Source organism: Somniosus microcephalus, chromosome 11 (assembly GCF_052327205.1).
Source record: "Somniosus microcephalus isolate GS21.2 chromosome 11, FLI_Smic_1.0, whole genome shotgun sequence".
NCBI lineage: Eukaryota > Metazoa > Chordata > Chondrichthyes > Squaliformes > Somniosidae > Somniosus > Somniosus microcephalus.
In genome coordinates, this window is record NC_140997.1 from 12,912,590 (window position 1) to 12,931,720 (window position 19,131).

Sequence of the window (19,131 nt, forward strand, 5' to 3'; positions counted from 1 at the left end):
CGATCCCTCTACTGCTACACCTACAGTGCAGAGCTCCCTCAGTACTGCCGCTCCGACCGTGTAGCGCTCCCTCAGTACTGTCCCTCCGACAGTGCTACGCTCCCTCAGTACTGACCCTCCGACAGTGCTACGCTCCCTCAGTACTGACCCTCCGACAGTGCAGTGCTCCCTCAGTACTGCCCCTCCGACAGTGCAGCGCTCCCGCAGTACTGCCCCTCCGACAGTGCAGCGCTCCCTCAGTACTGCCCCTCCGACAGTGCGGCGCTCCCTCAGTACTGCCCCTCCGACAGTGCGGCGCTCCCTCAGCACTGCCCCTCCGACAGTGCGGCATTCCCTCAGTACTGCCCCTCTGACAGTGCGGCACTCCCTCAGTACCACCCCTCCGACAGTGCGGCACTCCCTCAGTACTGCCCCTCCGACAGTGCGGCGCTCCCTCAGTACTGCCCCTCCGACAGTGCGGCGCTCCCTCATTACCGCCCCTCCGACAGTGCGGCGCTCCCTCATTACCGCCCCTCCGATAGTGCGGCGCTCCCTCAGTACTGACCCTCTGACAGTGCATGGGCCAGATGGCCTCCTTTGGGGCTGTAAGTTTCGATATAGATGCAAGTTTGTTCATTATTTTGTTCTCTTTCAAGCTTCTCAACCACTTGCAACACTCGTGAACAAAACAGTGTTGACGTTGTGTGATCAGTTTCTGTTCTTTCAATGTCTCGTTGCCTAAGCAGTTGGGGAGGGCCATTGGCAGGTTCAACTTACTGTTGGACATTACTGATACCCCACCGAGTGGTGAGGCATGGCTTGTCGCCAGCTTCCACACTCAGTGGGCTTGAGCCGGGCTGGTCTGGGTGAGGCACCGTGTGAAAGTGGTGACCTTTGTCCCTGCTCGCTCTCCCGAAGCATGCTGGGCCAAGCTCAGGCTTGGTTCTGCCATGGCCATAATCAAAAAGGCTAATGGGATGCTGGCCTTTCTATCTAGAGGACTAGAGTACAAGGGGGTAGAAGTTATGCTGCAGCTGTACAAAACCCTGGTTAGACCGCACCTGGAGCACTATGGGCAGTTCTGGGCACCACACCTTAGGAAGGATATATTGACCTTGGAGGGAGTGCAGCGTAGGTTTACCAGAATGATACCCGGACTCCAGGGTTAAGTTACGAGGAGAGATTACACAAACTAGGGTTGTATTCCCTAGAATTTAGAAGGTTAAGGGGTGATCGGATTGAAGTTTTCAAGATAGAGAGAAACTATTTCCGCTGGCTGGGGATTCTAAGACTAGGGGGCAGAGTCTAAAGATTAGAGCCACACCTTTCAGGAGTGAAATTAGGAAACATTTCTACACACAGGATGGTAGAAGTTTGGAACTCTCTTCCGCAAATGGCACTTGATGCTGGGGGGGTCAATTGTTAATTTTAAATCGGAGATTGATAGCTTTCTGTTAACCAAAAGGGATGTGGGCTTAAGACGGGTATAAGGAGTTAGGCCGTAGATCAGCCATGATCTCATTGAATGGCAGAGCAGGCTCGAGGGGCTGAATGGCCTCCTCCTATTCCTGTGTAACAGGCTCGAGGGGCTGAATGGCCTCCTCCTGTTCCTGTGTAACAGGCTCGAGGGGCTGAATGCCCTCCTCCTGTTCCTGTGTAACAGGCTCGAGGGGCTGAATGCCCTCCTCCTGTTCCTGTGTAACAGGCTCGAGGGGCTGAATGCCCTCCTCCTGTTCCTGTGTAACAGGCTCGAGGGGCTGAATGGCCTCCTCCTGTTCCTGTGTAACAGGCTCGAGGGGCTGAATGCCCCCCTCCTGTTCCTGTGTAACAGGCTCGAGGGGCTGAATGGCCTCCTCCTGTTCCTGTGTAACAGGCTCGAGGGGCTGAATGGCCTCCTCCTGTTCCTGCGTAACAGGCTCGAGGGGCTGAATGGCCTCCTCCTGTTCCTGTGTAACAGGCTCGAGGGGCTGAATGGCCTCCTCCTGTTCCTCTGTTCCTATGTGTAATGGCTGCCCTGCAGGTTTGACCGTTTTGAGCCGGGCAATCTTCCTCCCGCCTCGCTCTCCCGGGGCGTGTTGGGCCCTGCTCAGGCGTGGTTATGCCACGGCCATGTGTAATGGCTGCCCTGCAGATTTGACTGCTGCGAGCCGCCTTTGGCCAGGAGCCCAACAATATAATTTCCCAGAAAGGATGACTCAGATCTCATGAAACACTCCACTCTCAGCAGTTAATCCTTCACTGGCACACGTCTCTTGTGTGCTTCCGTCCCGCCCCTTCTCCCTACAGTGTAGTAAGTTTGTCAACAGACACTTGTTAAACATAACCATTGATGTGACTTCTTTTCAAAAGCGGGTTGATGAGTTTCTGGTCTTGTTTAAGTTATAGGGGATCAGTATTGATTATATATCTTTTGGCAAGGGAGCCCAAACTTTTGAAAACAAGGTGCAACCATTGAAGGGGCCAAATATGACTGAGAATGGCCAAGTGGGAAAATAAATCTCCCCTCGGCACCACCCCCCCCCCCCCACCCAGCTGGAAATCCAAAGATACAGTCACAGAATTCAGGGAGACTGTATTTTTTATTCATTCATGGGATGTGGACATCACCGGCAAGGCCAGCATTTATTGCCCATCCCTCATTGCCCTCGAGAAGGTGGTGGTGAGCCGCCTTCTTGAATACAATTGAATGGCTGGCTCGGCCATTTCAGAGGGCAGTTAAGAGTCAACCACATTGCTGTGGGTCTGGAGTCACATATAGGCCAGACCGGGTAAGGATGGTAGATTTCCTCCCCTAAAGGACATTCGTGAACCAGATGGATTTTTACAACAATCCAAGTTTCATGGTCACCATTACTGATGTGAGCTTTTTATTCCAGATTTATTGAATTAACTAAATTTAAAGTCCCAGCTGCCATGGTGGGATTTGTACTCCTATATCTGGGTCTCTGGATTTCTAGCCCAGTAACATAACCGCTATGCTACAATACCCCCGTAACTGTGTACAGCGTAGCGGTTGCCAATGCTCCAGGATTGCCCTGGAGTCTCCAGGAGACATATTAGGGGACAAAAAGCTGTCTGGTTGACACAGTCACGAACCATCCAATCAGGTAATGAAGAGTCTATTCGCTTTCCGATTGGCCGTGGGAAGGCGGGGCGCCGTGAGGATTGGCCATGTCGGGCGACCAATGGCGGCAGTGTGGGGTCGGCGACAGGTCGAGCGATGAAACCTGCAGGAATACGTTCAACCTGAGCTGGCAGCCCTCGTATCCCTGTGCCAGGTGCAAGCAGATATCTGCCACCTTAACGGTTCAATTCACCTCGGGATCTTCGCCCAAATTTGACAAAAGCCATTTCCCGTTGTCCTCTGGGTCCTTGCCAGAAACGGGCCTGCTGGGAACTGCCTGACATCTAGGAGCAATTTTTAAAAAAAAATTATTTTTTATTTTGATTAAAACCTTGTCACCGGGCTTTCTTTAGCAAATAATGTAATCAGATTGCACAGGGAGGCTCTTGTTACCTGTTGTTAAACAGCATGGTGGCATAGTGGTTAGCACTGTTGCCTCACAGCACCAGGGACCCAGGTTCGAATCTGGCCTCGGGTGACTGTCTGTGTGGAGTTTGCACATTCTCCCCGTGTTTGCGTGGGTTTCCTCCGGGTGCTCCGGTTTCCTCCCACAGTCCAAAGATGTGCGGGTTAGGTTGATTGGCTATGATTAATTGACCCTTAGTGTTAGGGGGATTAAATACGTGGGGTTATGGGGATAGGGTGGGATATGTGTTGGTGTAGGGGTTACGGGGATCGGGTGGGATATGTGTTGGTGTAGGGGTTACGGGGATCGGGTGGGATATGTGTCGGTGCAGGCTCGATGGGCTGAAATGGCCTCTATCTGCACTGTGGGGTTTCTGTGATTCTGTGAACAATGATTTAAGTGTTCTTTTCTAACAGTGAGCAGAGCCAATCCTGAAATGGAAGGCCCGTCCTGTGACGGCTCAAGCAATCCGTTTGAACACCGCGGTGAACGGAAACTTGCTTATATTTAAAGGCAGCCTTTCTACCGTTGGACTATATAAGTGCAGGTTGTTGACGATGCAAAGCAGAGAGGACCTGCGGGAAGGAGGGAGGAGGACAGTAGGAGTATTTTTGTGTGTGTGTGTGTGCTAGGCCGTTGTAGCAGAGCCTGGTCTCCAATCGTCTTGGATCCCCTTGCCATTGGACCAAGACCTTGCCCTGTCAAGCCCCGTGTGGTAGCTGGTGTGCAACGGCCACCCCACGTCAAAAGAATTCACGCACAGGCATCTTCCACCCTTTAAAATGAAGTTCGGGACCTGGAACGTCAGGACCCTCATGGACAACCTCAACGACGACAGACTGCTCACCCCACCCACCCCCCGCCCCTTCAACCACCGTCTGCCCCACCTGTGACAGAGACCCCGCATTGAACTCATCAGTCACCTGCAAACTCATTTTTAGTGTGGAAGCAAGTCATCCTCGGTTCCCGAGGGACTGCCTAAGAAGGAGAAGAAGGACTCTTTCAATACTGTGAGGTTGAGGTGTCGGCCGGGGCTCAGTGGGCAGCACTCTCGCCGTCCCCACTCCAGGGACCTGAGCACAAAATCTAGGCCGACACTCCCAGTGCGGTACTGAGGGAGTGCTGCACTGTCGGGGGTGCCCTCTTTCAGATTTAACTCTAAACCTAGCTCCCCTGGTGTCCTGGGCCAATATTTATTCCTCAATCAACATCACTAAAAACAGATTATCTGTCTGCGGGAGCTTGCTGTGCGCATATTTGGCTGCCACGTTTCCTACATTACAACAGTGACTACACTTCAAGCGCTTTGGGACGTCCTGAAGTTGCGAAAGGTGCTACAGAAATGCAAATCTTTCTTTAAAAGAGCACAACCTTGCTTTGCAGAGTAAAACGCTTAGGCCTAGAAATTCAGTTGCCTTAGCGCCGCTTCTGAGGCGCTAGAGGGACTAGCGCCAGAGTTATGGCCAGTTTAAAAATTCCCTGGGGCCCTAAATCGGCGTTGCACCGGTAGTGCTGCGCCGGCACCGATGACGTCATCGGTGTGCGCAGCGTCCCGGTTGCCGTGGTAACCCGCCCGAACTCCGAAATTGAGTTGCGGCCGCCTCGCCTGTGGCAGCCGCAAGCAACGTTCTGTCAGAGGTGCCTTACTCCAGTTTGCGCCGGCGCATTAAAGGCCCCGCGGCGGCCGGCCACTTTCCCGCCGGCCGCCTGCCCGCAGCTCCCTCCCCGGACTTCTCCCCCCCCCCCCCCCCCCCCCGGAACAGATGCAAGCCCGGCACTTGTCCGAGGTGCCGGGCTCATTTTTAAGCTGACTTGCGCGGGCCGCGGCCGGGTGCAGGCAGCTCCTCCTTAACGGGAGGAGGAGGCCTGCACGTCCCCAGCCTGCCGCACCGCATCGGGTGCCGCAGCGCCGGAACAGCGCCGCAATGGGGCAGTTAGCGCCCATTGGGAGGCGCTGAAACCCTCCAGTAGCGCTGGCAGCCGTTTGGGCGCGGCGCTACTGAATTTTTGGCGCGCGCAGGGGGACTTAGCGCCGGCACTAACTTCCGGCGCTAAAGCCCTGGCTGCGCCAAAACTCAATTTCTAGGCCTTAACGTGTTAAATGTTCTGAGAATTGGCCCCGTTTAGAATTCCTTAGAATGTCTGTTCCTTGTCACATGTTTTATGACATTTGGCGGCTGTTAATGATTTCCATAATCGTCTTGGTCTCTTGAAAAATTCCAGTCATGTTTTGTAATTTTACGATATCTTCTCTCTATCTGACTGAGATGATTCCGATCTGCCTGCGTCGTCGATGATCTCCTTGCTGTGAAATGTGTGTGTTTGTGCATGCACACAATGCTGGCAATCCAGATAACTCCAAACCCTGTCGGGCTTTGAAAATAGCTGTAAGATGGGGGGACCAAAGAAAGACTTGCATTTATATAGCACCTCAGGAGGTCCCAAAGTTCTTTACAGCCAATGAAGTGCTTTTGAAGTGTAGTCACTGCTGTAATTTAGGAAACGTGGCAGCCAAGTTGTGCACAGCAAGCTCCCACAAAATGCGATGATGACCAGATAATCTGTTTGTGATGTTGGGTGAGGGTTAAATATTGGCCAGGAGAACTCCCCTGCTCTTCTTCGAAATACCAGCCATGGGATCTTTTATGTCCACCTAAGCGGGCAGACAATAAGAACGTAAGAACATCAGAAGTAGGAGCTGGAGTAGACCATTCGGCCCCTTGAGCCTGCTCCACCATTCAGTAAGATCATGGCTGATCTTCGACCTCAACTCCACTTTCCCGCTCGATCCCCATATCCCTCGATTCCCCATGAGCCCAAAAATCTATCGATCTCAGCCTTGAATATACTCAATGACTGAGCCTCCAATTCCAAAGATTCACCAACCCCCTGAGCGAAGAAATTCCTCCTCATCTCGGTCCTAAATGGCCGACCCCTTTTCCTGAGACTATGACCCCCTGGTTCTAGACTCTCCAGGCATTTTATAAATGCAAGTTGTTATTGTTCCGAGCCTGTCCAGATCTGTCTTCCCTAATGAGTCATAGAGTAGAGTCATAATGGGGGAAAGATTCGGTTGGTTAGCGCCTCCAGGGGGCGCCAGGAACTTAGCGCCTGAGCGCGGCGATGTTAGCGCCGCTCGTGAAATTGACCAGTCGTTTTGCAGCGGCACCAAACACTACCACCCGCGCCCGCAGATCATGACGTCAGTCGAGCGTGCAATGCCCCGGTAGCGCCCCGAACCGGATATTGAGTCGCGCCCCCTGCCTTAGCACCTGTCGCTAGGAACGACAGGTAGAGGCGAACGTTTTCAAGTCGGGAAGGGGCTGGGGGAGCGCTATTTAAAGGTGGGCGCTTCCTGCCTTTTCTTGTCGGCAAAATTTTTGGTTTTAACGCTGTCCTAAGGAGTTTTGGCCCTCAGCACCACTTTTGAGGTTCCTAAGCGACGAGCTCTTCCCTGGGCCTATCCATTAGTGCTTCCAACACAATTGCTTTCGAGGTCTCTCCAGGCCGAGATTCAAGGCTGCAGTGAGCAGGAAGTGGCTGGCCAGCAAGATGCCCCCTCCCCTTTAAGAACTGGACGGCGCCAGTGTGTCGGGCTTCCATGGTAACGGATATCGCCTGAGCTTCGGTAGCGTTCTGAGGTAGCGCCTCGCTCCTCGACGTTCGCGCCTTAGGAGAGGTGTGTAGCGCCTGATTTAGCGCTCAAATCACCTCCAGGGGCGATAGAGGCCAATTTTGCAGTCAGAGGCGATAATTAGCACTGGGCGCTAAACGTTGCGCCCGGCCAATATTAGCGCCCCAAAATGGGCGATATTGAATTTTTCCCCCATAGAGTCATAACGGCACAGAAGGAGGCCATTCAGCCCATCGAGTCCGTGCCGGCTCTCTGTAGAGCAATCCAGTCAGTCCCATTCCCCGCTCTATCCCCGTAGCCCTGCTAGTTTATTTCCCTCAAGTGTCTATCCAGTCTCCACTTGAAAACATTGAGTGTCTCCGCTTCCGTCGGCAGCGAATTCCAGGTCCTCACCACTCGCTGCGTAAAAAAGTTTTTCCTCATATCCCCCCTGTATCTCTTGCCCAAAACCTTAAATCTGTGTCCCCTAGTCCTTGTACCAACAACTAGTGGGAACAGCCTTTCCCCGTCTAGCCTATCCAAACCCATCATAATCTTGTACACCTCTATCAAATCACCCCGCAACCTCCTTTGCTCTAAAGAAAACAAATCCAGCTTCTCCAGCCTGTCCTTGTAGCTAAGATCCCCCATCCCCGGAACCATTCTGGTAAATCTCCTCTGCACCCTCTCAAGGGCCTTCACATCCCTCCTAAAGTGTGGTGACCAGAACTGGACGCAATCCTCCAGTTGTGGCCTAACCAGAGCTTTATAAAGATTCAGCATAACTTCTCTACTTTTGTACTCAATACCTCATTTTATGAAGCCCAAGATCCCATATGCTTTGCTAACCACTCTCTCAATATGTCCAGCCACCTTCAGGGACCTATGTTTGAGCCCCTCCCCCCAATTTAAGTGTAATTTGAAAAGTTAAGTACAGCTTTACTTCCGCCTGTACTGTTAACAGAAACGGCCCCAGCACTGACCCGGATAACACCCTGAAGGTGACTCCTTCCAGGTCGTAACCACTGTTTGCTTTCTAAGAACATAAGAAATAGGAGCAGGAGTCGGCCATTCGGCCCTTCGAGCCTGCTCTGCCATTCAATAAGATCATGGCTGACCTGATCTTGGCCTCATCTCCACCTTCCCGCACTATCCCCATACCCTCATATCGCCTTAATATTTAAAAATCTATCGGTTTCTCTGCCTTGGCCCTGAAGTTTGCTGTCTACCCCATGCTGCAGCCTCATGGACTAATCCCAATGTGGCACAGGATCAAAAGCCGTTCTGAAATCTAAATAAGTCACATCCGTAGAATTCCTGTTGTCAACAAAGTCTGTAATTGCCGGGAAAAACTCCAGTAACTCTGTTAGGCAATACCCCCATCCCATAAACCCACGCTGAATCTATCCAAGTGTTTCATTGTCTCCTCTCTCACGGTGCTTTCTAAAATTCCACCCACACGATTGGGTGGCCTGTAGCTCCCTGGGTCAGTGCCTCCGACATTGCAGTTCTCCCTCAGTAGTGTCAGCCTGGATTTTGTGCACAAGTCTCTGGAGTGGGACCTGAACCCACAACCTTCTCAGCCAGAGACAAGAGTGCTGCCCACTGAGCCACAGCTGGCACAGAGAGTGAAAGGCATGTAGTTGGAGCCATTGGGCCATGTAGACCAGGAAGGTCCTAGGTTCAACATAGAAACATAGACATAGAAGATAGGAGCAGGAGTAGGCCATTCGGCCCCTCGAGCCTGCTCCGCCATTCAATGCGATCATGGCTGATCATCCAAATTCAGTACCCGGTCCCTGCTTTCTCCCCATATCCCTTGATCCCTTTAGCCTTAAGAAATATATCCAACTCCTTCTTGAACATATTTAATGAATTGGCCTCTACTGCCTTCTGTGGTAGAGAATTCCGCAGGTTCACCACTCTCTGGGTGAAGAAATTCCTCCTCATCTCTGTCCTAAATGGCTTACCCCTTATCCTTAGCCATGGTCTCTGCCCATGTTAGGTGATCTCATCCAAGGGCGGAGAGGGAGTGGTGGGCAACAGTTTTCCTTGGTGCCTCTGGGCTCGGGAGGAAAGAACTAGCCAGGGTTCCCATTCCCGATCTCTATCCAGCGGCGCTTGCTGGAATCGGGATGTGGAGATGCTGGGTAAAGAGCAGATGGGGAGCAGCAGTGGTAAGCTCCAGTCATCAACAAGCCATCAGGCATTTACAGTCCAGCCTCGTACGTGAAGAATGGCCACTCGGGCGAGGCGCTCGGGGGGGGGGCTGCTGCTGCTTCACCCCCCGGACCCCCCCCCCCCCCACAATGGAGTTGGATCCTAGCACGTTGGAACCTAGGAGATGGACCAATAAAGGACAGATCCGAGTATTATTTAAATGATAAAAAGCTAGGAACAGTGGAGGTCCAAAGAGATTTTGAGGTCCATGTACATCGATCACTAAAATGTCAGGTACAAAAAATAATCGAAAGCGGCTAATGGATTGTTAACCTTTATAACTAGAGAACTAGAATATAAAGAGGAGGAAGTTGTGCTACAGCTACACAAAGCCCTGGTTAGACCACATCTGGATACCGTGTACAGTTCTGGGCACCACATCTTAGAAAGGATATATTGGCCTTGGAAGGAGTGCAGCGCAGATTCACCAGAATGTTACCAGGGCTCCAAGGGTTAGATTATGAGGAGAGATTACATAAACTAGGCTTGTATTCACAGGAATATAGAAGGTTAAGGGGTGATACGATTGAGGTTTTTAGGATTTTGAAAGGCATTGATAGGGTAGTGAGAGAGAAACGTTTTCCACTGGTGAAGGACTCTAGGACAAGGGAATCAGAGCCAGGCCATCCAGGAGAGAAGTTAGGAAACACCTCTTCACGCAAGGGGTGGTGGAACTGTGGAACTCTCTCCCACAGCAGTAACGCTAGCTCAATTAATAATTTTAAATCTGAGATCGATAGATTTTTACTAGCCAAGGGTATCAAAGGATATGGAGCCAAGGCAGGTGGATGGAGTTAAGATACAGATCAGCCATGATCTCACTGAATGGCAGGACAGGCTCGAGGGGCTGAATGGCCTACTCCTGTTCCTATGTTCCTAAGCTGGGAAGGGAGAAGGTTGGATGGACTGTTGGAAGGAGAGGGAGGAGGGAAAAGTCCAAGTACAAACGTTGGGCATGTTCAAACTCTGACGCTTGAGTTAGATGCCTATGGATGATCATGAGGTCACTCTATATCCCTGACTACATGAGCCTGCTTTATTTCAACCTTTTTCATGCTTTTTATATTTCATAAGACACTGCCAGAAGCTATTATGGCAATAAATAACAGGAGCTATTTGTTAAAGATCGGACTGAAGATGAATGAAAATCTAGATGGAGCGAGATTGTGGCAGTGTATGTCTGAGGCATGTATGTGCAGGTACAGAGGGCCACTGGTGCAGACTGGTTTGGGAATGAGTGACTGGAAGACTTTGATCTGATGCCTGACTTTGGGTTGTGTTCCAAGAATCCCAGCATTGAGACCGTTAATTGTCCAAGGGTAGAAAATGCGCTCTTGAAGTAAAGCCATCAGGCGGAGGCTGCAGTGTGCTCTGGTTAGGCTGGACTTTGAGTACTGCAGTCAGTTCCGGTCACTGAGGCACGAAAGAAATATCCAACCGTTGGCCGCAGAGAAGAGCAATGAGTCTGACCGCACGTGTAGGAAGACTGGAGATATGAGGAAAGATTGGACTCTGCTGTCTTAAAAGGTGATGAATGAGTGGGGACCTTTACGGAGTTATTTAAGATACTAAATGGAATAGAACAAGTTATTCCAGCACGATTTCAAATTATACCACAACTGTAGTACGAAGTGATCGAGGTATGGGAACACCACCACCTCCAAGTTCCCCTCCAAGTCACACACCATCCTGACTTGGAAATATATCGCCGTTCCTTCATCGTCGCTGGGTCAAAATCCTGGAACTCCCTCCCTAACAGCACTGTGGGAGTACTTTCACCATGCGGACTGCAGCGGTTCAAGAAGGCGGCTCACCACCATCTTCTCGAGGGCAGCTAGGGAACGGGGAATTAAATGCCAGCCTTGCCAGCAATGCTCGCATTCCAGGAATGAATAAAAAAGAAAAGGTACAGATCAGCAAAGGGCAAATTCAGGACTGATGTCGGGAAACGCTTCTTCAGAGAGAGTGACTAATAGCTGGAGTGGGCTCTGGGTAGGGGAGTGGAGGCAAAAACTGGGATGGGGCGTCATGGACTCCAATAGAAGGATGAGTTAGATCGGTGTATCAGCCTACCTCATCTGCTCATCATTGTGAAGAGAGAGTATGGTGTCTGCATGGGAAATGAGCTATGACAATATGAACCAAAGCAAATGGGGAAGGGAACAACTTTGGTTAGCTCAGTAGGGCTTTGGAAAATATTTTGGGGATGGCAGGAATGGTGGGCGGAGCTCGGCGAAACATTTCATATTGCTGGACTTTCGGGCGCAGTGATGCCAAAGCGAAGTGGGTGGGTGGGCGGGTAACGCAATTGGCCGCTCTTCTGGACTCTCGCTTAATGCTGCGTCATTTATTGTTCTTCCCGCAGGGAATTTTTCCTACAGTCCACAGATCATCACTCGGGCAGAGGCGGACGAATCTCCATCCGACTGGAGGTCTAAACTGAAGCCAATCCAAAAGCATCAGAGGTGAGTGTGCATTGCAGCACCGAGTGGCGACTGAAGCCCGGCGGGCTTCACTGAAGTATGATGGGATGTCCTAGATTTGGTTCAGCATCCCTTCCCCGGGAGCAGCTCCATGGAGAACCCTTTCAAACGACTGCAGTGAGGATAAGGTTTCACCTTTTGGAAAATATAACCGAGCCTTCTGTGGCTTGGCTCACATTGAGAAATTGGATCGGACTGTGCCCGTTTTACAGACGCCTAAGGCTCCAATATGGCGGGCGGCTGTGTGCGGGCGCTCATTCCGCGCTGGAAGTGCGCCACCTGCCATATTGGTAAAGGCTGCTCTGTAGGCGCCCAGGGTGTGTGCCTGAAGCAGGCGTTGGTGGGCGCTTGGCACATGCAACTAGGGAGCCTCACACCCATTTGAGGCCACTTTGCAACAGTGGATTGGCCGTGACCGTGGCTCCTGCCGGACATGCTGCGGCCAGTAACCCAGCTGCTCGGCAATCGAACCAAACCAATCGTCCTTAAAGGGAACACTGGGATAAGCTTACATTTTATTTTACTCCACGCTATTGTGGAGCGGAGAAGAGAGCTTGCTCTCACAATAAGGTAAGTTAAAAAAAAATATATATAATAAAAATTGCCCGACTATACCTGTGTGAAGCGTCTTGGAGTGTTTTTCTGTGTTAAAGATGCGGTGTAAATGCAAGTTGTTGTTGTTGTGTTGTAGGGGCTCTTTTCTCTTGAAAAGAGGAGGTTGAGGGGTGACCGATTTAGAGGTCTTTAAAATGATGAAGGGCTTCGATAGGGTGGACCCGGAGAAGATGTTCCCACTTGTGGGGGAGTTCAGAACTCGAGGCCATAAACAGGGAGTTCAGGAGGAACTCCTTCACCCAGAGAGTGGTGAGAATGTGGAACTCGCTGCCACAGGGAGTGGTCGAGGCCAACAACATAGATACATTTAAGGGGAAGCTCGATAAACACATGAGGGAGAAAGGAATAGAAGGATATGCTGATGGGGTGAGATAAAGAGGGGAGGGGGGGTGTGGGTGGGAGGAGGCTCGTGTGGAGCAGAAACACCGGCCTAGACCAGATGGGCCTCTTGAGGCCAGAGGGAGGCATTCTGAATCACCACTAGGTAGTTGGAACGTAATTTGATTTGCAGTTAGTGACTGGCTCGCCCTTGTGCGTCCGTGCAAGCAGCAGGCTTTGTGGTTTGGAATATTCCCGTTTGAAAGGAAGCTCTCGCTGTTCAGCACAGAAGGCGCCAAAGGGACTGAAATAACCTCCGCATTTTAACTCATGAAACCACATGGCGGGGAGCAGGAGTTTTTGGACCAGGCGCAGACTGCTGGCAGGCAGGCGCGAGGGCTGTCGCTGGGTTAAGCTGCCGAGGTGGATTTCACCCGGTGGCTTTTGTCTTGCGAAGCACTCCGCACAAGAATGGGCCACAGTGTCCTCGGCACATCCGGCAAGTGGAGATCGAAAGACCCAGATTGGCTGGCTCCAGATCGGGGGAGGGATCAAGCCAGCTCACCTTCCCCCCTCTCCTCCCCATCAATTATGAAAGGGTGGAAAGGGAGTTAATAATTAAGCCTCAGTAATTTGGAGTGCAAACATTATCTGGGTTGCTCGTCACACTTTTGTTTCTTCTCCGATCAGAGGATGATGCAGCACAGAAGGAGGCCATTCGGCCCATTGTGCCCGTGACATGCTTCAACACTGGGACCTAATGGCTTCATAACCTCACACAGTCATAGGATCGATTTTTAAGTTTTCATTCAAGTGAGTTTTACTCTCTATTTTTGGTCCAGGTGGCACTCTTTGCTATTGCAAGGGCCGTTCCATTCTTGGCCTGTGCTAACCTGGAAGAGCAGTAGGGATGCTCCAATAGGCCGGAGTGGTAGGAGGGACAAAATCAGCCCGGAGCTCAGTTGCGATCCAGTGATCCTTACTGGAACGCTTATGCGGGCATCGGGTGTCAGCCGTGGCTCAGTGGGCAGCACCCTCGCCTCCGAGTCAGAAGGTCTTGAGCCCCACTCCAGAGACTTGAGCACATAATCCAGGCTGACATCCCCCAGTGCAGTACTGAGAGAGCGCTGCACTGTCGGAGGGGCAGTACTGAGGGAGCGCTGCACTGTCGGAGGGGCAGTACTGAGAGCGCTGCACTGTCGGAGGGGCAGTACTGAGGGAGCGCTGCACTGTCGGAGGGGCAGTACTGAGAGCGCTGCACTGTAGGAGGGGCAGTACCGAGGGAGCGCTGCACTGTCAGAGGGGCGGTACTGAGGGAGCGCTGCACTGTTGGAGGGGCAGTACTGAGGGAGCGCTGCACTGTTGGAGGGGCAGTACTGAGGGAGCGCTGCACTGTCGGAGGGGCAGTACTGAGGGAGCGCTGCACTGTCGGAGGGGCAGTACTGAGGGAGTGCTGCACTGTGGGAGGGGTGGTATTGAGGGAGTGCTGCACTGTTGGAGGGGCGGTACTGAGGGAGCGCTGCACTGTTGGAGGGGCGGTACTGAGGGAGCGCTGCACTGTTGGAGGGGCAGTACTGAGGGAGCGCTGCACTGTCGGAGAGGCAGTACTGAGGGAGCGCTGCACTGTGGGAGGGGTGGTATTGAGGGAGTGCTGCACTGTTGGAGGGGCAGTACTGAGGGAGTGCTGCACTGTTGGAGAGGCAGTACTGAGGGAGCGCTGCACTGTCGGAGGTGCCGTCTTTCACGTGAGACGTTTAAACCGAGGCCCCATCTGCCCCCTCGGTGGATGTAAAAGATCCAACGGCTACTATTTCGAAGAAGAGCAGGGGGAGTTCTCCCCGGTGTCCCGTCCAATATTTATCCTTCAACCAAAATCATCAAAAACAGATAATCTGGTCATTTACTGCATTGCTGTTTGTGGGATCCTGCTGTGCACAAATTGGCTGCTGTGTTTCCTTAAATTACAACAGTGACTGCACTTCAAAAAGTACTTAATTGGTTGTAAAGCAATTTGTGATGTCCCTGGGGCGTGAAAGGCGCTATAGAAATGCAAGTCCTTTTCTTATTGGGTGAGGTCAGGATTGAGCTTGGCTGTGATGCCTCTGTAGTTGAATGGCCTGTGGACAATTTGCCATCTAGGCTTGTGCATGAAGAGCAATGTTCCCTTTAAGCTGCGCTCTGGAGCTCCTGCGCAGTCGGTTCACCGGCATTTAAATGGGCAAGAACTACACATGCGCTATATTTTGAATGGGCCGCACAGACCCTTAAAGGGGCTGCGGACTCAAAAAAAAAAAAAAAAAGAATTAAAGGGAGCATCGATGAAGAGTGGTCGCTTGGCATTAGAGGGTTGCCTTAAGGAAGGAAGAAAAAGAAAGCAAAGAAATGTACTATAAAAGCACACATTAGCTGCAGTCACTTTATAATTGCTCCCTCTAAGGTCTTGCTGCCTCCCTCTGGCCTTAAGTGGAATGTCGTTTGAAATGTAGAGACTGTTCAGACTGACAATGCCTCGATTTAAAAAATTCTCATCCTTGTTTTCAAATCCCATCATGGTCTCGCACCCTCCCTATCTCTGTAACCTCCTCCAGCCCCACAACCCCCTGAGATCTCAGCACTCCTCCAATTCTGGCCTCTTGAGCATCCCTGATTATAATCGCTCCACCATTGGTGGCCGTGCCTTCTGCTGCCTGGGCCCTGAGCTCTGGAATTCCCTCCCTAAACCTCTCCGTCTGTCTCTCCTCCTTTAAGACGCTCCTTAAAACCACCTTTTGGTCACCTGTCCTAATATCACCTTATGTGGCTCAAATTTTCCTTGATAAACACTCCTGTGAAGTGCCGTGGGACACTTTACTACCTTAAAGGTGCTATAGAAAGTAAGTTGTTGTTGTTAAGCTTGACTGCTGCAGCGGGTGGTCAGACAGGTCGCAACCGCGGTCTGCTCGGGTTGAGAATAGCCGGGTGGGCTGTTGGCGAAATCTGAATTGGCTCATCCTGAACGATCTTTGATGGACATCTTTTCCGAATTCCTCACGCCCACTCCGGGGTAGATTGTGACTTTGTGACGGCGAGTGGGCAGCCTGACGGCCTCAATGGAAGTAACAATGGGGAGAGAGGTAGAACGTCTGTAGTTCCTCTTTAGTGGGGGTAGGATGGGTTATTCCGAGTAGGTGAGAAAAGGTGTCCTCCCGCCATTCATAGCACCCATTCTTTGGGTGCCAGATTACTGGGGCTCGTGTGGTGTGCCCCAGCTGGTATTGGATGGACTATATTGGCTCTGTCTGTCAACCAGAGCATTCTGGACAAGCTCCAGCTCAACTGTTGGATTATGTTTAGTTGACCAATGAAGTTTGGAACCAGTCCCCTTTTTCGTTCCTGCTTAAACCAACCATAGGGTGGCTGGTGGGGGGGATCTATTATCCCACAGCGATGCAGACAACCTCTTTACTCAGCAAGGCCTTGAGTAGGAACTGGAGTCATCCAGAATCATCGACACCACCAACTTGCGTTTATATCGAGGATTTCATCTCTACCCCACTAATGCCAAAGTTGTGTTCATGATCAGCCATGATCTCATTGAATGGGAGGTGGGGGTGGGGAGGGGAGGTGGGGAGTGGGGGTGGGGGAGGAGGTGGGGGGTGGGGAGGAGGTAGGGGGGTGGGGAGGAGGAGGGGTGGGGAGGGGGGGTGGGGAGGAGGTGGGAGGGGGGGTGGGGAGGAGGGGGGTGGGGAGGTGGGGGTGGGGGTGGGGAGGAGGGGGGTGGGGAGGTGGGGGTGGTGGGGGTGGGGAGGAGGGGGGTGGGGAGGGTGGGGGTGGGGAGGGGTGGGTGGGGGTGGGGAGGAGGGGAGGGAGTTCTGATTTAATTCTGAGGTATATCTGTGCCGGCCTGGATCCTCCTAATGCTGCAGTCCACATCGCTTTAATTAGCCCCTCTGCGGTGATAGGAATTTTGCTCTGTTTTAATCCGCCTCTCCAGTCAACTCGGCAGGAGAAGGATGTGAAAGGTCGGTCCAGAACGGCCTATGTTCGGCCATTTCCCCTTGAAGCCTCATTATTTCGAGGGATTCCTGGCTGCCTCTTTGACTCCGTTTATACTCCTACGTTTGTGTTGGTGCAGAATGGTTTTGGGTTTTGAGGTGAATGTGAAAGTGGCAGTGAACACAGAGGACGATTGGTCCCTGAGGTCCGGGGGTCCCTTTTAGGCAGCCACCTCGTACCGGCTTCAGCAGACGTCCACCCTGCTCTCAGAGCGTTACAAGGCTTTGTGGATTTATTATTCGGAAAATAATTTTTAAGGATGGCATTTTTTTGACCAGTTTTTGAAGTTCAATAGATTAATACGCCACGGGCGGCAAATTTATTAGCATCAGAAACTAAAGGAATGACTGTACAGTATAACTGAGTAATAACCATGCTGTTAATGTCTTTAATGACTTTAATTTCTGTAGCTAAGGATTGGTAACAGAGTGCTTGTAAGACCCAAAGGAAGGAGCACGATCTTGTAAATGTGCTTCATGTTGAATAAATCGAATAGAAAATAAAAGCGCTCGATTTCGCCTGATCTCAGAAGCTAAGCAAACTTAGGCTTGGTGGTCGTTCTTTCCGATGGTAGTCGCTTCGCAAATCAGATGTCAATATCTAAGTCAGATATCCAGGCCAAAGCTTCCGGTGTAACAGTGTGGATATCTTGTAGGCTGCCTGCGAATTTCCTCTGAGGGCAGTGCTCAGTGATGTGCTCCAGGGTCTGATTAGGAGCTCCACAGTCACATGATGGGGATGCTTTAATCTTCCATCTATGGCGAAGGTGGCAGCATCTACCGTGACCGGTTCGGAGGCGGTTGATGGTTGTCCACTGTTTGTGAGGAAGGTTTGATCCTCCAGGTTGTACTGTGGGGTCCTCTATAAGGAATCCATTCCGTATGTCACAGTTCTTCCAAGCATTTCGCCATCGGTCATCAAGGCTGAGGGCAGATCGCTGAAGGGCTTCGGCGACGGTCCGAAATGGCCGCCTAGATTTGAGACGGGTTGGTGGTAGGTTGTTCAAGTCGGCCTGGATTGGCAGGTCTTTGCCTGTGTAGCGGTTGTATTCTCTGGAGGCTGCATATTCGCAGCGTAGGTGTGCTGGCGCGATGTCTGCAAGCACGGGCAGCCAAGGTGTTGGTGTCGATAAAAAACAGACTGGTGATAATTCTCATGGTTAGGCATGGTAAGTGCTTGGATGGGAGACTGCCTGGGAATAGCGAGTGCACATGGCCCGTGTGGTGGGGGTCGGGGGTCACTCTGGCTGCCTGCCTCTCTACCGCGCCCAGGTGACTCGGAAAGTGAGCACGCGGTGTCTGCAGGTATGCTTTCGCTCTTCCGCGATAGGTGGGCCCCACAAAGAGTGGAGAGTCCGATAGATATGTCATAATATTATGATACTGTTTTATAAGTTTCCTTTTGTTAAAAGTGTATCTTATATTTGAGCTTCTTGATCAGTTGTGTCCCTTTAAAAGAAAAGTTGTGGGGGGGCAATTTCTGTTGATGACACTGGGGCAACTGAGTATAATCCTTATCGAATGTTTAGAAAAAGGCATACTGGCTTGAGTTCCCAAAGAGTGCAATTTGAATCCAACCTTAAGGGAATGAGATAGAAGGCTATCATTTCAATCTGTAGATGGATTAGTTTTCTTTTATAATACTGGCAAAGTACATCAGACAGCCATGTACCAGCCTTATCCCCGGCATTTGTAGTATTTAGCTCTTTAATCCTCCCTTTACTTTAATACAAAGCCATTGAGTCTGGTCCTTATAAAAGGTTGATGCCTCACTGTTCTCCTGACAGCAGTCAGATTATGCCAGCCATTGTAGGAGGCTCTCGCTCACTTACACTTTCTGGCTTTAGATCTAGAAGCGACCTGGAATTATTTCAATCCCATATACACGTTCGTCGAATCCTGCTGCACAGAAGGAGGCCATTCGGCCTGTCACGCCTGTGCCAGCTCTTTGAAAGAGCTGTCCAACTAGTCCCCCTCCCCCTGCCCTTTCCCCACAGACCTGCAAAATTTCCCCCTTCAAGTATTTATCCAATTTCCCTTTGAAAGTTACTATTGAATCTGCTTCCACCGCCCTTTCAGGCAGCGCATTCCAGATCGCAACAACTCGCTGCGTAATGAAAAACATGAGCATATACAAAATTGAGGAACAGGAAAAGGCCAGTTGGCCACCGGACTATGTAAACCACATAACTGACGCAGCAGTGGAACTCCCACGTCGCTCAGACTCACCGATTCAAGCAGTGACCGTCCATGACCCACAGAATGAAGGAGAACCTCCCCACTCAAACATCGCAGAACGCTTCTCTCTGCCACCCACAGTCCATGGAAGGCAATCACGA

General features: G+C 51.4%; 1 protein-coding gene across 1 annotated transcript in view; it reads left to right on the forward strand.

Annotated features, from left to right (window-relative positions):
- micall2a (mical-like 2a) overlaps window positions 1-19,131 on the forward strand; it is a 251,359-nt gene that overhangs the window by 195,352 nt on the left and 36,876 nt on the right. The window contains exon 7 of the mRNA XM_086000237.1: window positions 11,708-11,807. Coding sequence (XP_085856363.1) covers window positions 11,708-11,807 — 100 coding nt within the window. The remainder of the gene's footprint in view (window positions 1-11,707; window positions 11,808-19,131) is intronic.